This window comes from Uloborus diversus, chromosome 6 (genome assembly GCF_026930045.1).
Source record: "Uloborus diversus isolate 005 chromosome 6, Udiv.v.3.1, whole genome shotgun sequence".
Taxonomy (NCBI): Eukaryota; Metazoa; Arthropoda; class Arachnida; order Araneae; family Uloboridae; genus Uloborus; species Uloborus diversus.
In genome coordinates, this window is record NC_072736.1 from 128,265,065 (window position 1) to 128,288,458 (window position 23,394).

The following is a 23,394-nucleotide window of genomic DNA, read 5'->3' on the forward strand; positions in this document are numbered from 1 at the left end:
GCCGTAACCAGACCTTCATTTCGGAGGGGGTTTTACCAAACACATTTTTTGAAACGTTTATATAGTCTATTATATTTGGTTTCATGTGTATTCTATTGATTTTTGTTACAATAGATTATCTAAATGAAGGGATTAAATGTTCTTACAAAACGCCATATTGTTACGTAATAAATGAATTTCTCAAAAACTACCGTAAACACAGAATGAGTTTGTACAATTTTTCAGTCATACTAATTTCATTTCAAAAATAAAATTGAAATAATAATAACAACATCAATATTATTTTTGTCAGCAAAATATAAATAAATAAATGAATAATGAAAAGCATTTCTTTGGATGAAAAATTTCGGAGGGGGTTCGAACCCTATAAACCACCTTCTTGCATATGGCCCTGCATTTAATGACATGACTTGAAGTTATAATCTTTAAAGTAAATGTATATTCAGTTGATATACAGCCTTCTGCTTTCAAAAGATTGGATACAAATTTTATTTTAGTACGTTTTTGTTGGAAGTGCCAATCACTGGTGACCTACCAATTACTGACGGTGTTACAATACCCTAATTGAAATAAATTGAACTGAATTAAAAAAGATTTACTTGATAGTTGAAAGTTTCATAGATTTGGTACTAACCCAGAAAAAGGAAGCACAGGATTGGGCAAAATTTTAAAGAATAAAATTTGAAACTAGAGGGAAAACAGTAAGTACAGTCTGCCTACGGTTGATGTGGAATTGGAGCCTACGGTTGATATGGAATTGGATAACGTCCAGTTAAGGCGAGTCTATCTGAATTAGGGGGAAACGTAAAAATTTGGTGCGCTTATTTCAGCGCGACTCAGCTTAAGTTGAAAGCTAATATCCATCTGCAAAAGCTGGAATCCCTGAAAACTAATAGATGCGTCCACTTCTGCCTCTAAACCGGATGTTTGCTTTTCCATCTCATCGGTGGTCAAACTATATATCTCAAATCTTTAAACAAAGTTTATAATATTATAAACAAAGAATTTAAAAGCGATATGCACTGTAAAAGCGTTTATTTTTTTACTGAGTTTTACTTTTCTGGTTTCTGTTTACTATAGAGGTATTTATCAAAAAAATGAAAACACTCTGTGACAAGTGTGTTGGGAATCGCTACTCTGTCGTAAATGTTCTGTTAATAAAGGTATCTTCTGAATGTAATCACTCACACTGGTGAATCCAGATAGTGATTGAGTTTTGTGGTCGCTTTTGCTGCTACTGTTCACTTTTTAGACATTACAATTCGCTTCAATACCCGTCGGTTTCTTTCTCTGAGCTTATCTTTCCGCCTACTATTTTGTCTTGCCGAAGCTTGTCTTACCGCGTTGTGTGTATACTGTCATGACTTTAGATACTGTAAATATAGAAACGGTAAAAAGTTGAGATGTTTCAGTTACACTCGCTCCAGCTAGACGCGCTCCAACAATTTGACTTCTTTTAAAATTTGAGAGGTCCGACATTTCACGCGCTTGAAAAAAATCTAAGCCTTCCAGAACTTTAATTAAGCCACCATATGCTACCAGAAAGTTTACATTGCTATTTATAAAAGAAACACATATCAAGTTTTATTTTTTACTAGTGGTACCCGCACGGCTTTGCCCGTAATAGAAAAATTAAAAGGTCTTTTGGTTCGCCTGTATGTTTACAAATAATGTATGGTGAATTTTCTCGCCAATTGGCTTGTACCCATGTTACGGTTCCACGTTATGATAATTTCGTATCTCGGTAATTGGCTTGTGTCCATGTTACGCTTCCACGTTATGATAATTTCGTATCTTGCCAATTGCCTTGTGCCTATGTTACGGTTCCACGTTATGATAATTTCGTATCTCGCCAATTGGCTTGTATCCATGTTACCATTCCACGTTATGATAATTTCGTATCTCGCCAAATGGCTTGTGCCCATGTTACAGTTCCACGTTATGATAATTTCGCAATTTACTCGTCCATCTTATGATATTTTTGTTTCTTAAAATTGGAATAGAAAAAGAACCACATCGAATTTTTGAAAAATCGCTTCGAGGTGCACACCCCATGCTGCAAACTAACTTTGTGCCAAATTTCATGAAAATCGGTCGAACGGTCTAGGCGCTATGCGCGTCACAGACATCCTACAGACATCCTCCGGACAGAGAGACTTTCAGCTTTATTATTAGTAAAGATTACTTATGAAGCACATTCAAAAATGTCACTTTTATTCACAGGTGCTTCCATTATTTTGATAACTAACTACCTGTACGTCAATGTTTCAATATAATAAGTATTTTTCAAATCTTGAGATACATTTATGATTATAAAGAAAAAATAATCAAAAGCACACTGTACGGGCATTTACAATTTAGTGGCTGTTTTCTTGTTTGCTACATTTCTAACTTAGGAGCTTCGTAGCAATAAGTGTAAATGCAAATGTCAATAAGATGTACTAAATACCACAGAAGTGCGTTAGAACTTTTGCTTGTTATCAATGAAGAGGCATTAGTATCAACTATCTCCATTTGCTATTTCAACTAATTACTAAATCAAGGATTCTTTAAGCATTTAATTCAGTATTCTGTAGGATATGTCTCAAGTTATTGAAGCAACAAGAAACCTTTGAGATTTTTTGCAAGTTTTGTTTTTAACCCATTAATGCCTAGCGTCCCTTTTTAGGGACGGTCCAAAAATTGTGCCTCAATTTCCCAAAAGTAAACATTTCAACTCAATAATTGTGTTCATTTATTACTTTAGTATTGTTTCAATTCATTACTAGCAGACGGCAGCACATAATCGTTATAAAGTGTGTTCTGTAACCATTTTGTTATGATCTTCGTGAAGAATTTCATTGTTCACAATGTCAAGAACAAAAAAGTAAGTTTTCAAAATTTTTAACAAGTAAATCAATTTGTATTTGATACATATGTTACTTTGATCAATATTTCAGTTTACCTTTTCTTGCATTTTTGTAGATTTTAAAAATTTTATGGATTTTATAGCAATTTAAGAGCGTCCCTAAAAAGGGACGCTAGGCAGTAAAGGCTGCATTGTTGAATCGTTGCTAGTTTCTTGCTTAGAATTCATAATTGGCCTCAAAAGAAGTTATTAAATGTTTTTAGACTAAAAAATAGGCAATATGTTTTATTTTTAAAAATTAAAAAGACTAATTAATAATAAAACTACCTTTTTTAAAGATATTTTAGTAACAATTTTTTCTGCAATTTCGAAAAATACTTAGGTAAATTTGAAAAGCTAACTGTTTCAAAAATTAACTTCTTTGAAACCTGAGTTATTTTTTGACATTAATAATCTTCAGTAACTCATTGAGATTTTCTCATTGTTTTATCTAACTTTGAAGAAGCCTTAGCACTTCTGGAACAGCTCTCTGATGATAAAGAATTCAAGGAGGCTGATATATGCATTTGTCCACCTTCACAAGTTAGTGAAATTACTGACGAATACAGTGTGCCGGATGACTCAGTTGATGTTAATCAATTATCAGGTCAACAGTTGAAATCTTCTGCTACAATGACCATTAGAAAAGTTAATCAGGGTAAGGTAGTATGTGTTGGAGATAGTCAGTCAAGTGACAGTGATGATGTTGAGCAGCATCTTCCAAGCAAACGCAGAAAAATAAAGAAAAAAAATACAGAAAGAAATTGGGTTAAGAAAGATATATCCATCAATTGAAAAAAAAATGTATGGAATGTGGAAACACCAAGCTTTTTGAATGTTGAATGGACACCAGTGTCAATATTTGAAGAGTTTTTTACAGATGAAATACTGGATGAATTTGTTTTTCAGAGCACCCTCTATGCTCGACAAAAAAACAATACATACTCATCTGTAACGCGAGAGGAGCTGCGTTTATTCTTGGCTATCCTATTAACAAGTGGATATGCATGCTTGCCCCAGCGGAGACTCTACTGGAGTCCATCAACTGATGCCAACGACATAGCAATTAGTTCTGCAATGAGTAGAAATCGATTTGAGCAAATTATGCAGTATTTACATTTTGCTGACACCAAACTCAACAAAAATGACAAAGTCGGAAAGTTTTTTTTTTTTTTTTCAAGTATTAAATCGTCGGCAAAAAAAATATTTGTCGTTGAAAAAGCATGTACCCTCTGATGCCTAGCGTCCCTTTTTAGGGACAATTTTTCTGTTATTAATAAAACATTTATTTTTTGCATTAGATTTTTTAAATTATTTTTCCTGTCTATTAAACACTATTTGCAACCCGTAAGCAAAAAATCTTTGAAAAAAAAAAATGTCAGGCATTAATGGGTTAAGGGAGCCATTAAAAAAAATTTTGCTTCAGAATATATTTATTTGTATCAACTGTTCATTTCGTTTTTTTTTTTGAACAATCACATTGCTTATTGTTCTCATTTGACTGTTTTGGCGTCTTTTGATTTTATTTTTCCCCCGCCTCCTTCTGCACCATCACCGTCGACCGGCCTCACGATACCGCTCCTCTAGCGAAAACCGTCCCCAGGTTGCGTCCATATCCTACACACACACACACACGCATACATGCACACATATACACACGCACCTACACACACACACACACACGCATACATGCACACCTACACACATATACCCACGCACCTACACACACACTTACACACACTTAAATACCAACACAGTCATGCCTGCACACAGACACAAAAGCCTACATACACACGCACACGTGATTGCGAAAAACATAATTTGAATTCAAGATGTCAAAATTCAAATTAATTATTATTTTTTCTTTTCTTTAATGCGTCATTCTTTGCAGTAAAAAAGAAATAGAAACAAATAAATAAATACATTTATTTTTAAAAAATCGTTTTATGAGCACATTTTGAAACTAATGTTATTCATAGTCCTTTTATTGTAAATGCTTATGATATCGAACGGACCATTGACCAATAGAAAAAAAAAGGACCATAAAGAGCAGCGAGATAGAGCCATTTGTTTTTCTTTTCTCTCTGGCAGTTTACTTAGATGCTTGACTAGTGCTCTAAGATTAGAGCAGAAAATAATTTATTCCGTATATATATTTCGTGGTTAGATTGAAAATGGCGTAAGTTATCCTGTCAAAGTTTCGAGAAATTGAAGGTCTTGTAGAAACATGTGCAAAAAAACTCGGTTTGCGTGAATTTTAACATCAAGAGAAGGACTTGAATTCAAACATAGGTATTTTTATGTTACGCATCTAACTTTATGAAGAAAATTACCTGTAACGTGTTATAAAGTTAAAACACGTTCACTGTTTAATGGGAGTCGGTACCCTGCGTACGAGTTGTTGAATTGTTAAAATCTATGTACCTTTCTCTCAAAAGTTTTTATTGATAGAAACTTACAATTTTCAGAGTTTTCAAAAGATATTTAAGAGCTTTCTGAATTGGAGTTTTAAGGCGATTCAGTTCAATTAAATATTGAATGTTAACCAATAGACACTTTTTAAATGAAAAAAGGCCGTCTTTGAGCATAAAAACAGCTGTAGAAAAAATGACTCCTAAAGCAAAAATTTGACTTCAGTATAGTTATGAACAACTAAATAAAATATGGTGAAATTTTCAAACAAATACGTAAAGTGTTTTTCTAGGAAAAAAAACAATACAATATACAGAAGTGCAATATACTTTTTTTTTACTTCCTTTTACAAAGTAAAGGAAGTATTGTATTCGCGAAAAAATTTTCACCCAAAAATCTGCCTTAATTTCTATTTTGCTCGAATATTGAATTTGTTTTTCAATCCGAACACACGTGGATATGAGCCTAAGAACGTATAAACACACGAAATATCCATTTTGACGATCCTGGAATTAATTACAACGCGTTTTCTCGTGACGTCTGTACGTATGTCTGTGTACGTATAAATGTGCGTATGAATGTATGTGCGTATGTATCTCGTATAACTCAAAAACGGTATGTCCTAGAAAGTTGAAATTTGGTACGTAGACTCCTGGTGAGGTCTAGTCGTGCACCTCCTTTTTTGGTTGCATTCGGGGGTCGTTTACACCTTTTTGGGGGGGGGAATCATTGTTAATTTCAACGCAAACTCAAGTGGTGTTATAATTTGGAAAACACTTATCAATTTATCGCCAAGCTTAGGTCGCCAAATTGTTCGCCAACTTAGAGGCAAATTTGGGTGGGTTTTTTCTTTTTTTTAATTTTTTTTAAATAAAAAATCTGGTTTTGCTTTGGTCACTATTGGCGATATTTCGAGAGCAAGCTATTGAATCACATTAAAATGTCATATATTGGGAAAAATAATGTGTATAAAACTTTTTTTGCTTCAGTTCGCTTGGGGTAAAAATATTTAAAGTTTCTTTGCTTACTCCAAGGCACTTTTATCATTCAATTGGCGTGAAAGGAAGTCATGTGATGCACACATCAGCTCGTTTTTGTTCAATTGGCACACATACTAGACGACATGAACAGGAACTCAAACCCATGTTTAATTCAATTAGCAAACTTTTTGACTTGCACCACTATTGTTCTAAACCGCCCATACATAGTTCCCCTATTTAACTACGCGTGATTCAAAATGTTAGCGTTAAATACTACTAATATCAAGGGTGGGGGGGGGGGTAAATAAAAGGGCCTGAGCTAAACCAAACTCCACTACAATGGTACTCTATAAACGAAAGTCGTACATGTGTGCCTTAAAGCAGGTAATATTGTCTATTTGGGCTCGCGTACCCGAGTGGTTTAAACAACAACTAAAACTAAAGTTTAATTTTAAAATATACGAAAGATATTACATGAACTAACTTTTGAATAAAGTTTGTTCAGGAACTAGATTTAGATATTTACGAACCGGAAATAAATCTTAAATGTGACTGCGTAAAGAACTTAAATTCTTAACTTTTTTGAAGCAAAATTTTTAGTTCAACACATTATTAAAAACCAGTATGTAGTGGCATCGCGAAACTTTCTGGTAACTGAAACTGAAATGTGAACTTGTAAAATTTTACACAATTCCTAATTTACATAATTAGTAAAATACATTAATTCGGTAAAAATTCCATACTTTTTTACATAACCAATATCCTTTATGTAATTATTATAATATTTATGCATTATAAATGCATGACAAAAATTAAAGATCTACAGGTGTTCATTATTTCCCTAATTACACTATCAGAAATTCAAATGTAAACTGTTACATAATTTATAATTTTGAAACTTATCATAATATTTTGTTACATTTAAAAATATGGCAAAATATGCTCAAAATCAACAAGAGTTGTATTTGTTTCTCTCATTACACTATCAGAAACTGAAATGTGAAATTTTACATAATTCATGGTTTACATTTTCAGTAAATTACAATAATTCGGTATAAATTGAATAAGTATGTATGTAATGAATATATTTTATATAATTATTATAATATTTTTGCGCAACAAATGCAAGACAAAATGAACTAAAGGTCCACAGGTGTTGATTTTTTTCTCTTGTTACACTATCAGAAACTCAAACGTAAAATGTTACATAATTTATAATTTCCAAAATTATTATAATATTTTTACAGTTTAAATAATAACAATATGCTCAAGATCAAAAGTGCTGTAATTTTTTCACTCATTATACGATCAGAAACTGAAATGAAAAAACAAAAGCTGAAATTTTCCGTAATTCGTGATTTACATAATCAGTAAAATACAATAATTCGGTAAAATTGAGGAAGTATTAACATAAATATTACATTTTCCTTTAATTTTATAATATTTGGGCGCAATAAATGTATCACGAAATTAATTAAAGATCTGCAGGTTTTTTTTCTCTATACACTATCAGAAACTCAAATGTAAAATGTTATATAATTTATAATTTACAGAATTTTTACACTATTTTTAATTTAAGTTATGACTAAATTTGCTCAAGATCCACAGGTGTATTATTATTATTACACTATGAGACACAGAGAAAGCAAACTTCTTATCAAAACAATCAAAAGTCGAGACACCTCGTCGATATTAAAACGACCTCTCATTCTGATTTGGGCAAAAAGCAGAAAAGCCGTATTTTCTTCGGAATGAGGAGAATAATCCCCATTCTGCGGGCAGAAATCCCTCCATTTTCCCCTCGTCGGAGGGATGCTCCCGCGCCTCCGACAGATGCCGGGAAAGAGCGGATCAGCTCGGATGTGTGCGACGAAGAGATCTCGGCAGCTCAGGCCCATGGGGCGAGAGCGATGTCTGTGCCCGCCCTGCGTGCCCTAGCGCTTCACACGATGGCGTCTTTATGGAATACTGCCCTGGTGCTCGGGATGTGCGTGTGGACGGTGTGGGACCACGTGGGTGCCCTCCCCAACAAACTCAAAATTGGTGAGTAGTTAAAAATTCAATTATCGGCGGGGAAAACACTTTATTAAATTGATCATGATAAAAAAGAAACGTATTACTGTAAAAGCACTTATTTTCGCGAGGCTTTAACTTGCGGTTGTCATAATTGCGAAGATTAAAGCCTCGCAAAAAAAAAAAAAAAAAAAAAAAAAAATTGTGGCGTATTTTATAACTTTTGGTTCGGTTTATATAAAATTTTTCAACTCACAAAATCAACGATATCTTCAATTTCGTGAAAATTTCGGCTCCTGAAAAAAAGTTTTTTTACAATAATCATCAGTAATCAAGCACAGAAAAAGGATTTAGGAATTTACATTAGAGCCATTTTACCAAAACGAACACTTTGTCTCAATGGTGACAACTCACATATTTCATCAAAATAATAGTTTAAAGAAGGTTATGAACAAAATTTCATTGCTTAAGAAATTACAAACGTATGTATGATTTTTAAGCGAAAAAATTATTCATTATCGTTTTAAACTTATTACCTTTGAATGAAATATATGAGCTATCACGTACGGGACAAATTGGCAGTTTTTTGCTGCAATAGCTCTCTCTGTAATTTTTTCAACACTCTAAATTTTTATTTCAGATTAAATGAGATATATTTCCTTTAAATTTGAGCCTTAGCTATCAAAACCTGCAATTCATTTCGCTATTTCTTTTCTATGTTAATAAACATATTAACTACCCATACAGCAAATTACACGAAGGTTACTTTAGATATTCCGCAGGTGACACATGCAAATAAATTTAATTTTAAATCAGAAACTTATTTAAGAAAATATATTATAAAAAATTAAAAATTAAAAATATGTGTACTCTCTTCTAAATAAAATATTAAGATCCATAAAAAAATGTTGGTAAAACTACAGTCTGATTGTGGTTGTGCACGTGACGGTGGAATGCCTTAAAATGGTTTACTCATTAACATTAGTTTTCACTAGTTTTCAGATAAAATGATTACGCAACGAGATATACAAAAAAGGGTATTGAAATTAATTTTGGTGTTAACTCAAATACTTTCCTCTTAAAAAAGATAGTTTCATCATTTTCTATTTAGATAGTATATTCCCAACATTTTAGATGAAGATGAGAAATGACAATTCTCTTAAAATATTTTATTGCACTTACTCTGTCCTAGTGTCAGTTTGGTCTTGTGGGATAAGTTTTTTAATCGTTACTACAAAAACTAAAGAGTACTTGAATCATAAGTTAGATGCTAGCAAGGTAAATAAAGTGATTTCAAAGCGGGACCTAAACAAGCAAAGAGTTGCAAACTTTAGAAAATAATCTTGATTTTGAGGATTTGTTTGGTTCAAGTCGTTAATTTAAAGCTTGTTTTCACTATATATACTTTTAAAAAACATAATCTAAATATCTTTGGCAGAATTTTGGAAAAAAAAATGTTTTTTTTAAAAACTTTTTTAATTATTTTACACTTGCCTTAAAAAAACTTTTTTTTTCAAAGGTAAAATAAATTTCTTCGAATTAATATTTTCCTCATCAGAATGTTGATTTATGCCATTCTTACTATCTAGATTATTTAGTGTTTTTAAAATACATTATCAGAATTAGTCTGACTAACAAATTCGATTGATCCCAACGGAAAAATATCTTTCTTTAAGGATTCTATGAGTTTCTTTTTCAACGTTTCATTGCGAAGCAGTTGCCTGATTAGATTATAGAAAGAGAACAAAGAACCATTTCAAAGATTCGCCATTCAGCACAACATCTGCAATTTAGGTGCTGTATCCTATTCAGCGTAGACCTCTGAAGCCTGAACTAGCCTCCGGACTATAGTTGAGTTTCAGAAATTTTAAATAGAGGAAGTACAACTCTAATGAAAAATTGATGACAAATACTAAAATTTTTACCCTTTAATGCGTCAGCCTTATCTCCAAGAGCTGTTAGCCTATGAAAATCACAGAATCAAAGAATTCCGTTGGTTTTAAGTCTTTTGAAATTGTTCAAAAATACCCAAATTCGCCAGGTCTTGACATTTGGAATCTTTCCACATTTTGTAAAATCTTTCCAACCTACATGAAATACACCTCCAGCTCAGTCAATTCCGTCAGTGCTAATAAGCACGAAACTGCAGTCCTCGACTGGAATTGACTGCCGACCAAACGACACGAACTTGAGGTTCACAGATCTGGACGAAATTCTGGATTTAGGTTACTTCCCACTAGATATGAACCCAGGTGGAGCGGATTGACTGCATAAGCCCTAGTTCGGCTGCAACGGGGGTCCAAAGTTGTCATTTGAGTCCAGAAAAGCAATGTTTTTTTTTCCTTTGAAATTAAACGTATTTTAACCTTTTCTGGCATATGAGCCAATTAAATGCATTCACAACACAGAATAAATCCCCCCCCTCCTCCTTTGTATTGACAAAAGACTCCGAATGTCTTGGAAAGGTACATATTGTCCCAAAGTTTCAAATTCCAATGAAAACGCCATTGCAATTTTTTGGAGTCTAGCAAATCAGTGTGGTTCAGATGGCAAAAACTTGAGGGTCACGAATACGGATAAACTTCGGGATTTAGGTCAGTTTGTACTAGATATGAGCCCAGGTAAAATAGTTTCAATGCATAGGCCCTAGTTTGGCACCAAGGAGGGTCTAAATTTGCTTGTTTGGCTCCGTAACTGCAATAGCGTTTTCTTTGGAATTTGAAACTTTGGCACAATATTTGCTCTCCTAACATCTGTCACGTCTCTTGTTAGTACGACGTAGGGGAAGTGAAATTTACTCTATACTGTGAATGTATTCAGTTGGGCAATACTGCAATGTAATATCAAGAAAAGAGTCAAAAAAGGTGTATTTCAAATTAAAATCATTGCTTTTCTGGAGCCAAACTATAAACTTTGGGTCGCCATTACGACCGAACTAGGGCTTATGCAGTCAAACCGCTTTACCTGGGCTCATATCTAGTGGGAATTAACCTAAATCCAGAATTTCGTCCGGATCCGTGACCCTCAAGGTCGTGCCGTTTGGTAGTGAGATGGTGGTGCATTTCATGTAATTCTGCCTTATCCCTGGCTAATGGGTTGGTAACTTACTGAATATACCATGCCTTGCCTCCAATCTTCGAGTTGAACCGAACCATTGCTTCGGTCATTCGGTCACTCGTCTGGTCAGTGCTAATTCTATATTAGCTACCTGTTTGTTTGCCACTCTAGACTTCCTTAAGAGGTTTTCCACCTCCAGCTCACTCACTTCCTATGCCGGGCTGATGAGTGCTAATAAGCACGAAACTGCAGTCCTCAGCTGAAATTGAATTGAGCTGGCGGTGTATTTCATGTATTTCTGCCTTAACTCTGCCTAATGGGTTGGTAACTTACTGAATATCTTTCTAAGCTAGTTTCCGATCATAAAGCCATTCTATATTTGTCTGAAATTTGGTCTCATTTATATACAGTGGACTCTCTCTACCTGAACGTTCCCTAATTTGAACACCCCGATATTCTGAACACATTTTGATGGTCCCGGTGAATCTCCATAGATTTAACATAGGCTGACCTCTCTGTACTCCGAACACCCTATAATATGATCACCCCAGTATTATGAACACTATTATTAACCCCTTTCAATAATTACCTCTCTATATACAGAACATGTTTACAATCAGTTCTCGGCAATTCCTATGAACCAAATTGGGAAACCTGAAATACTTTTACAATTTATCACAATGATTGAAGAGCATTAAGAAGATGAAGAGAAGAAAAATTATTTTTGCGGATATTGATGCATATTTATAAAATCATTCAGCTGAGAAATATGAGCTTGAAGTTTCGTCCACTGAATTGTGTATTTCAAGAATCCTACAACTGTATCAAGTAGCATACAAGACCGTTAAAGTACGAATACCTACTAGCAATACACGTCTGGAAACCTTTCCGCTTAAACAATTGGATGATAGCACGACCTTGCACGAGAATACACATTGCAAAAGCAAATTATTATTATTTTTTTTACAGATATTGTAGCGACAACTGTATTGTAATACTTTATAGTTAAACTAGCTGTACCCGACGCGCGTTGCTACGCCAACAAAAAAAAAATACATCATTATAATAATTTTCATGACAATCGGTTGAACGGGGCAGAAGTTGCTACTCTGCAGTGCCACCTGGTGGCGAGTGGCTTCAATCAGCATATTATGCACCTTCTCCGCAGAAAAATACATATATATATAGAGTCATTCCATTTCAAATCAGGCAGGCAGGTATGAAAAGTGTCATATGACCATCACCGATTTTTTTGAAAAAAATACAGTAGTTACAACTAAGGTACATATGAACTATCCCAAAAGGATTTTGCAAGAAAAATTTTTTTTCTTCAGTTACAGCCTATTGAAATTCTGCACAAAATCCGCCATTTTGGAAAAAACCGGCAAAACACTCCATTTGAAATGGACACTATTTCAAAAAAATTTAACCTATTCGAATAATTCTTTTTTCTAAAAATAAATAAGGACCCATATATCCTCTAGACATCGTTTTTGAAAGTTTAGTTAGATTTTTTGATAAAGAAATAAATTCATTTTTGCCGCCAAAAAACTGCATTTTTACCAATTTTATGATTTTTTTTCTCCATGAAAAAAAAGTTTTTTTTACTAAACGGAGATGGCAGTCTAAAGCCCTTATATTATAGTTTCATAACATATTTTATTAGAATCCTTGAGTGCATACAGCCTCGTAAATAAAATTTAAAATTTTGAAAATTTTCAAAAATTAGCGATTTTTGAAGTGATTTTACTCAAAAAACCCATTTTTTAAAAATCTAAAAATTGGCTCATTTGTACCCCATATAATGCTTAACTAGTGGATAGACACCGTATCCGATATTTTTTCCCATAAAATGTTTTATGATTTTTTGAAAGTGACCTTATCGCCCATGACATGCTTGTAAAATAAAAATGTCTAATAATTTCAGTCACTGAAAATCTGATTATATTAATGCCTAATAGCTACAAAAACGGTGCACTTTATCAGGAACAACTAAAATCTTACTGAATTTTAATAATATATCAGTAACAAACTGCTTTTGATGATCCAGTCAATTCGTCTTTTTGTAAAACTCTGTGTGTAGTTTATAGGTAGAAGAGCCTTTTGTGATTATATTAATGACTAGCTTTGATAATGATGTACTTTATCAGTAACAGTTAAAATCTTTCCCTTTTTTTAAATAAATATTAGTTTATTTCGTCTCCAAAGCTATGCATTCACCGCTACTTTCATATGCAGCAACAAATCATATTTTTTTCTCTTTCAATAGTCATTCTCTTCAACTCAATTACACGACAGGGGAAATCATCAAAGGGAAGAACAACACAATGCATTTAAAACGATTAATTTTAATTTCGTGCTTTGGTTGTCATTGGCGAATGTTGTCACATAATTTTTGGATCCTACCTCGTATGATTACTTTTATACGTAAGAATATTTATACTAAATTCAAACCGTAAAACTCACTTGTAGTTTCAGAATTTAAAAAGCCCACCTGTTTTATGAGAGAAGTAATCAATTGAACATGGTTGTAAATTGAGGTAACCAAACAGATCTCACTAAAGGTGACTATTATAGCCAGGGATCCAATTTCTAACAAAAGAAGTGCAGGATCCCTATAGTCTTCAGAACTTGTTTTTATGCTTAAGTGGCCTGAATTCGGTCAAAAATACAAAAATTCGAGTAAAACAAATAAGGAAGTACGGGAGCTCAGCTCCCATAACAATTAGGCGCTGATCACCAGAAAAATATATTTATATAACGAAATATAAAAAGGCGAATTGACTGGGTCATCAGATATTTTGAAAAAAACTGCTGGGTTTTATTCAGAATGGCATAGGAATGATGTGAAAAAAAATTGGACTTCATATTCGAATTCAGTTTTGCGTTATTTTGGTTTTACTACAAAATTTCAAGGTGTACGAACGCTTTTGGGAGCCACTGAATTAGTCATTAATATAATCACCACAGAATCTCCTATCTAAAGACTACACACAGAGTCTTACAAAAAGACGAATTGACTGGGTCATCAAAAGTGGTTTGATATTGCTATATTATTAAAAGTCAGTAAAATTTTATTTGTTGCTGATAAAGTGCACCATCATTGTAGCTATTAGGCATTAATCCATTAATATGATCAGATTTTCAGTGACTGAAATTATTAGAAATTTTTATTTTACATGCATGCCATGGGCGATAAGGTCATTTTCAAAAAATCATAAAACATTTTATGGGAAAAAATACTGGATGCGGTGTCTATCCACTTTTTAAGCATTATATGGGGTTCAAATGAGCCAATTTTTAGATTTTTAAAAAATGGGTTTTTCGAGTAAAATCACTTCAAAAATCGCTAATTTTTGAAAATTTTCAAAATTTTAAATTTTATTTCCGAGGCTGTATGCATTCAAGGATTCTAATAAAATATATTATGAAACTATCATATAAGGGCTTTAGACTGCCATCTCCGTTTAGTAAAAAAAAAACCTTTTTTTCATGGAGAAAAAAAATCATGAAATCGGTAAAAATGCAGTTTTTTGGCGGCAAAAATGAATTTTTTTCTTTATCAAAAAATCTAACTAAACTTTCAAAAATGATGTCTAGAGGATATATGGGTCCTTATTTATTTTATAAAAAAGAATTATTCGAATAGGTTAAATACTTTTGAAATAGTGTCCATTTCAAATGGAGTGTTTTGCCGGTTTTTTCCAAAATGGCGGATTTTGTGCAGAATTTGAATAGGCTGTAACTGAAGAAAAAAAAATTTTTCTTGCAAAATCCTTTTGGGATATTTCATTTATCCCTTAGTTGTAACTACTGTAATTTTTTCAAAAAAATCGGTGATGGTCATGTGACAGACCCTGCCTGATCTGAAATGGAATGGCTCTATAGCAATTTTCATAATAATCGGTCCAGGTATCAAGTGAAGCCGTGACTATACTCAAATTTTGTACTCACGCAGTTTGCAATCAATCGCTAAAAATATCAAATAGAAAAAGTTTTAAATCCCCCTGTTGCATGAAAAGCCATAAAACAATAAAGAAAGAATTTATTTGTTCAAACTCAAGAAAAAAGGCAACAGCTAACTTCTTATCAATGAGATCTTTCACGCGAATTAATTTCTGCAGCCGATAATTTTATTCGTATTTATACAATGGATTGTGACTTAAATTGGAATAAAAAAGGAACTATCGATCGGGTTTTTTTCGAACTGGTCTATAAACATTCCCAGTACCAAAAATAACAAACGGTGAAAGTTTCAGCCAAATCTGCCGGGTAGTTTTTGAGTTCATGGATGACATACAGACAAACATTCATTTTTATATATATATAGACCTTTTATATATATATTACCTTAAAGATTTTTAAATTAATAAAGAAAGAAATGCAAGAGTAAGTCCTACCGAGTTTAATTGGACACTATACTTGCTGCCAATCCAAAATTCAGCACATCTGTCTTAAAAACTGGTATAGCTCACTTGGCAAAGTGCTGAACATGGTTCATTAACAGAGTCGAATGCATATGCATGCATTTCCAGTCTCCTTGAACACCTCCATGTCTGAACACTTTTGTTCGGTCCCATGTTCAGAAAAGAGAGAGTTTACTTTATGCATTTTTCTTTCTCTCTTCTTTGAACTCTTGTGGTTTTTAGTGATATAAATGTTATTTTTCTGCCATTCTCATTCTTTTTACCCGACTCTCTAACCTTTCCATTTTTTATGTTTTTTTTCCTAAACATTTTCTACAGTTTTTTATGAATTATGTTTATCCTACTTTTCTGTAAAGCAACAATTGATTCGTTATTCATTGTTTCTAACATGAAATTAGCAACGAATTTATTAATTGGCGGTTTTATTTGGACAGCAAAATTTTTTCTTACGGGATGTTTTGAGAAATTGATTGCTTAACGGCTTTTTCTTGAAGGAAATCATGTAACAAAATTCGGCTCCAAGTTTCATTTTATCCTTTTTTTTTTTTTTTGTTAATTTGCTATTTTTATTGTTTAAACTGTATTCTGTTTAAAGTTTCTTTCTTATATATTGCATTATGTTGAGAACTACAAAAACTGGAAAAATTTTCAAACTGTAATAAAAATTTATCATACATATTAATAAATCAGTACGTAAGACAACACTAAATGCTTTTATTAATAGCCGTTTCTGTTTGATGTAAATTCACAAACCACAACAAATTATATCGTCGCACCGTTAAAATTATTGTACGAATATCGTTATCAGAAATCTACGTAGTCGAACAGGCGCTGAATAATAGGGAAAGAAATCGTTAATTTCTGCATTTTTTTTCCTCAGAGGAAGAGAATTTATGAAAATGATATGCATTAACGCAGCATGCTTCGCTGCTGATCTTGTCCATTCTTTCTTATCCTCCCAAATATAACCTGATAAGATCCAGATAAAAATGTAGTAATCGATTAAAAATATCGGTCGTTGCCACAGTGAAAACTGTATTTTTAGAAATAAATTAAATTCAATTTGTTTAACGCATTTTGTTCTTGCATGCATTTTGTCTGTATAAAAAAAAATAGTCATGCAAATGAGAACACGCTTCTTGCCTAAAGATTATTTCAAAAATCACAAAAAATATTACCTCTGAAACACAATGCTTAAAGCAGATTCTCCCATGGCATGCATACATGACAAAAAAAAAAAATGTGTCAGCTATCATTTTCTACGAACCTGTTCCATTATGGAATTGTGAAAAGACATCATAGTTCTCCACAAAAAAAAAAGTTTAGACATTTAAATCTTGAACTCGGATTACGTTTTTTGCAATCACAAATTTCAGTAGGACCCCACTCGTTGGGTTTCTTACTAATACTAATGACTTTTATCGCAACCATAATTTGAGTTCAAGACGTCAAAATTCAAATGAATGCCAGGAGCTGGATGCTAGAAGTTATGTGTTGGATGTTGTGTGCTGGATGTTGTTTTCGAGTAATAAGTATTGTGTAAAATCGCGAAGGTCGTTTATAAGTAATTCAATTCCGAGGCACATGAACGTCTGCATCATAAGCATAGAAAAATAAAATCAAAGGACAGACGTCATTCAACGGTTAAGTGAAAAAAAAAAGAGCAATTCGTAATTGCTCAAAAAAAAAAAAAAGAGCTATAAAGTAGTTACTAACATTATGTATTACAAACACTTTAAAGCCCCCAGATTATTAACATTCAACTGCAACATTCTTCTGCATATGGGGAGATAACATTTCCGGGCTTATTGGCCGTGGTCTAATTGGAGTAGAAATTCCAGAAGTTTCGGCTTGTTTTGCTGCAGCCATCATCAGTGGTTTGAGTTTGGTGAGACTGATTCCAGGCTTCGTTGGCTCCGGTATTTAAGCAAACTGCTGCTGGGCTGCTGGTCCTGATTGGGAGGCGTTTTCAAGCCGCTGGTGGAATAAGGTTCCTGATTGGGTGAGATTCAAACCGCTGGGTGATCCTGGTACCTGATTGGATGGGATTCACAAGCCGTGGTGGCTACCGGTTTCTGATTGGATGGGATCACAGTATGTTTTTGACTGTTGTGGCGAGCGGATCTAAGGGCAGGGTGCCATGTTTCTGGTAAATTGAAATTCTCCTCTTTTCTGTTGAAATTAAAGGGGTGTTTGAAAATTTCTATAGCTTCACGATGAAGACGGGCAAAGTAATGAGATGTTGTAGTCAAGATTTCTGTGTCTTTAAATTTGATGCTGTGGACTCCTTCTTGTTGGCTATGTTCGGCTACGGCTGACTTATCATAGTTTCCTAAACGGCAATGACGAACATACTCAGAAAGACGTGTCTTGATGCTGTGCTTCGTAGTTCCGACATAAACTGAGTTGAGTGGTGAGCTTGAAAATGGTCTTGATGTTGTGTTTTTCAAGGAGTTTTCCGATTCGGTCAGTAACTCTGTGTAGGTAGGGTAAGAATACTTTTCCTAATGGTTCAGATGGGGTAGACTTCTGTTCGTTATTTTGGGACCTCCTGGGATGAAAGGCTCTTCTAGTTTCTCCTCTAGTGAATCCATTTGTTTGAAATGCTAGCTCAAGGTGTTTCAGTTCCTCCTTCAAATGTATTCTTTCTGCTCGGTGCATGAGGGTATTGATAACAGCCATTTTTTGTCTCGGGTGGTGGTTTGAGTTCTTATGAAGGTAACGGTTTGTGTACTCAACTTAGGAATTGTTATCGCCCGTCGAAAGACCCCCGTGACCCTTTCTCCACATCAAGAGTTTACAAAATTCCGTGCTCCTGTGGATCAGTTTATGTCGGAACTACGAAGCGCAGCATCAAGACACGCATTTCTGAGCATGTTCGTCATTGCCGTTTAGGAAACTATGATAAAGTCAGCCGTAGCCGAACACAGTCAACAAGAAGAAGACCACAACATCAAATTTAAAGACACAGAAATCTTGGCTACAACATCTCATTACTTTGCCCGTCTTCATCGCGAAGCTATAGAAATTTTCAAACACCCCTTTAATTTCAACAGAAAAGAGGAGAATTTCAATTCACCAAAAACATGGCACCCTGCCCTTAGATCCGCTCGCCACAACAGTCTAAAACATACTGTGGTCCCATCCAATCAGAAACCGGCAGCCACCACGGCTTGTGAATCCCATCCAATCAGGTACCAGGATCACCCAGCGGCTTGAATCTCATCCAATCAGGAACCTTATTCCACCACCGACTTGAGAACGCCTCCCAATCAAGACCAGCAGCCCAGCAGCAGTTTGCTTAAATACCGGAGCTACCGAAACCTGGAATCAGTCTCACCAAACTCAAACCACTCATGACGGCTGCAGCAAAGCAAGCCGAAACGTCTGGAATTTCTACTCCAATTAGACCACGGTTAATAAGCCTGGAAATGTTATCTCCCCATTTTGACGCCGGCCGCGAAAGCGTTAAACAGTATTCTTTTGCATGTAAATTGCACTTTGTATACGTCGAAGGTGTACATGAATGTTTGGTAGATGAACTAAATCCTATATTTATTAGACAGTTTATTATGTGTCCTTACATGAGAAAATTGAAAAGGAGAACAAAGAGAACATGGAAAATTTTCATCGCAGCAACATGTCTCGATGATGAGAGATATTTGACATAGTTTCTCTTGATCGGCAGTGTGGCTAAAGCCCTGGTTTTCTAGAAGCGAAATCACCGAGCTTTGACGTCGCTATTCAGCGTGACGCTGAAATCAAAGTCAAGTGATTCCGGCGTGCCACTCACAACGCCGATTTTTGCTCGGGCGCGCATGCGCAGAAGAATTTTGCTTTTCCTCTCGGCGAGAAGCGACGCCGTAGGTCGGCAATTCCCTCCTAGGAAACCAATGCTGTAGTGGTTAGGCTTGCGCCGCAGCTCTCGAGCTCAAACCCGCCTCTATTCATTCGATTTTCAAGATGGAGAGAAGCGTAAATGTTCATACCGTAGGTTTATGCAACATGTTCAGGATCCGCTGTGAGTGCCTGCATCATCGGCACTCTCGGCTAAGTAAAATTCTTAGTGTAACTTCGCATCGAATAGATCCCAGGTGCCTCCATCTGGTATGAAAATTGGAATCAAAATTATAATGTTAATGCGTCTTTGGTAATGCCAACCACCGATAGTGTCATTACATGAAAAACTGGTAGCCATTTTCTGGTTAATGCAACAAAATCTGCAAGTGATGAAGGAAAAAAAAAAACGCTGCTTCCCGAGTCCGTTTTTTTTACAATTAGTAATTTGATATAGTTCTTGGCATTTAACTGTATTAGGATGAGCAGACAAGCCTTATCCTTAATTTATTTTTGATTACATTTATGTTCGTTCGAATGGCAATCTGCAATGGTTCGAACAATAGTAAAAAAAAAGAACAATGGTGGAAATGAATTTGTCTTTTGAGTAGTATTCGATGGTGCGTCGAGTAGGATTCTCGTTTAGTTGATTCATAAAAATCAGTTTGTACGGACATTTTAACTGGTAAAAAGTTGTCTACCCATCATCAAACACCATGGACCATACCTTGCAACTTGAGCGATAGGGGGCGATCGCCCCTCCCTTGAGAGGTTCTACCGGAAGTTTTTCGACTTTGAAGCTCCAAAAGTATTTCAGACAATATTAAAAAGAATTTAAGGAAATGTTTCGGAATATTTCAAATTTGAGATCATAAAAACGCGATTTTAAACCAACTTTGGTAACGTTAAAGTAAGGAATGAAGTTCAAGCTCTGTTCTTTGCTAATTTTTTGAAACTGCTTTGCCAGAAATGCAATTTTAAACGATGTTCGATTATGTTTGGGTGGGGGGGGGGGGGGTCGGAAACTATATCCCAAAATTGAAGTTCTAAAAACGCAATTTCGCCTCTTCCTCGAAGAATTCCTGGATCCCCCCTTACTTGCAAACATGAATATGTATATTAATCATTTCAAATAACGAACTAAAACGGAAATCATTTTATTTAGTACCGTGAAAACCTATTGACATTTTATTAACCATGATAGACGTCCGAAATCGATTTTAAGTGATAAACAAGTAAAACTATCCACATTGTGATTCGTACGGAAAGCCTCCTTCGGAACCAATAAACGAAGAGAAAGCACGTTTTGTTGAAGCTTATTGGAAACCGTTTGGGACCAAGGTAACTCTCATTCTAAATCTCATCCGAAGATAATAATGTACAAAGATTCAAATAAAAAGAATGCGCATTTTTTGCTCTTTTGCCTCTGCTTTCGAAATGTGTATTTAATGTCGCCGATCTAAACGGTTTTTTGAAACGGAAATCGATTTCGGATCGTGGGAGGGCGGAAGTATTTCAGGGGCAAAAGAATTATCCCCGTAACATCGATCGGAAAATTGACTCAAGTCTAAATGAAGACTCGAACTGACTATATTTGCCGTGTCTTTCAGAAAGTTTCATTTTTTTAAATAATCGAATTGAGGGTATTTTTCAAATCATCATGTATTTGAAGACGGCTACAGAAATATTTTAATGTTTTTATGAAGAAAAAAAAAAGTAATGAAGGCTGCAGACGTGAAAAATAAACAACTTTATCTCAAGACGTAATGCTACATTTTAGATAAAATCTTTACTAATAATCTAGCTGAAAGTCTGTATTACGTGCATAGCGTCTAGACCGATTTTCATGAAGTTTGGCACTAAATTAGTTCGTAATATAGGAGTGAGCATCTGGAAGCAATTTTTCGAAAATTCGATTTTGTTCTTTTCTATAGCAATTTTAAGAACATTTTACTGAGAGAATTACTGTAACATGGACGAGCAAATTACCATAACGTGGATGAGCAAATGAACACACAAAATTGACTAGAAATTCATCATCCATTATTTGTAAATATACTGGCGAACCAAATGACCTTTTAATATTCACTACGGGGAAAAGCCGTGCGGGTACCGCTAGTTTGAAATAAATGTGAACCTACACGGAAACATGCGCAGATTCAATTTTGGTGCCAATCGATCCAAGAGGGGTAATTTTTGCCAATTTGCGTGCTAATAAAAATAGCCATATTGATGCAACAATGTGAAAGAAAAATCCCATTAAAATTCTTCTGCTCGAGAAAGGCTGTCAAGCGATTTAACTGTTGCTAAAAGTTCAGGAAAATCTCAATAATTTAAAATTTTTATCTGTTGCCATCTTATATTTGTTAACAAGTTAAATATCTGTACATAATTAAAATAAGCAAGGCTTTTGAAATTATTTTCAATTTTTGCTTTTTGATTTTGTATATGAGGATATGTTTCGATTATTGGGATGTGGCGCGGTGTTGAATTTTTGCATGCATAATTTTTTTATGCTAATCATTTTGTCTTATAGTAACAGTATGCAAATAAATATTTCCCTAATCTTTGTTTAAGGATGCGAGGGAAAAAATATACCTTGCGCTGGCATTGGTGCCAAAAATTTAACGCCTATGAATTAAGATCGCCAATTTCCCAATTATCAGAATCTTCCCGCTTTTGCGAATCGCATAATTTTGTAGTAGCGATTACATGAGCAGTTATACGTTAGATTCAAGAATTCAGCAGATAGATATAGGAGAAAATTTCGTGATAGCCACAACATTCTAGCTTTAAAATAAGGAGCTGAGAAGCTGTCCCCTACTCACACCGATATCTTCAATGGGATCGTTTCCGAAATTTTAAAAGTATTCTTTTCTGACAGAATGTGTGTATAAAAACATAGGATTTGACCATTTTTTAAATAGTTTGACATATTTTACTATTTTTAAAAAATTATTTAAATCAGTGCGCAGAGTCGATTTTATTTTCTACGCTTCAGCGCATGACATCACAAATGATGAGCTGCCATTCGCTCAATGCGCAATATTTAATTCCCTTCTTTACTCACGTGTATGGCAACGATATGGTTGATAACAAGCGTAGAGCGAAACATTAAATTTTCTTCTTGATTATCATAACGTGGAATCGCGGTAGACAGCAAGCGTAAGCATTCAGTGCGATAGTGGAATATACGACTTTTCATAAAGACCACGCAATGTTTGAAAAATTGGAAATTAAAAAAAATGTATTAAAAATTAAATGTTGGGAAAATGAAAGTATTTTCTGGTCCTTTTTTTTTCGCATATTCTATCAACTAGTGTCTAAAAGTAGTACTTTTGACTGAAGGAAACAACCTCATTGTACCATTTTCAAGATTTCTGCGACTAAACTCTTTATGTAAGTAGCTTTCACAGTCCAAGGATAATTGTTACTCAAAAATCACACATATTGCTCTTTTTCTAATCCTTTGATTACCGTATAGAGTGATTCTAAACGAATGACTTAACTTTCTGAAAAATATTTCTCACTCAAACTCTGCAAACATAATATTTAATCCACAAAGCACCTCGCGACGCCATTGAAGTGTCCAAAACGACGCTTTCCCAACTACTTTATCCTATCTCATAAAAGTTAGCTCTGGTTTTATGGGTTGAAAGTGGACGCGAAGAGCCCATGATCAGCGATTTCTGCCATGTCAATGATTCCCGCGTCTTTTTAACGACAGGCCGTTAAGAGGGCAGTCGAACGTTTATGCTAACTGCCTCCGCGATACCTTGAG

At 34.5% G+C, this 23,394-nt stretch overlaps 1 protein-coding gene across 1 annotated transcript in view; it reads left to right on the forward strand.

The window, feature by feature from the left end:
- The first annotated feature begins 8,123 nt into the window (after window positions 1-8,123).
- The window catches only part of LOC129225256 (glutamate receptor ionotropic, kainate 2-like), a 276,786-nt gene continuing 261,515 nt past the window's right edge, over window positions 8,124-23,394 (forward strand). The window contains exon 1 of the mRNA XM_054859840.1: window positions 8,124-8,322. Coding sequence (XP_054715815.1) covers window positions 8,190-8,322 — 133 coding nt within the window. The 5' untranslated portion in view covers window positions 8,124-8,189. The remainder of the gene's footprint in view (window positions 8,323-23,394) is intronic.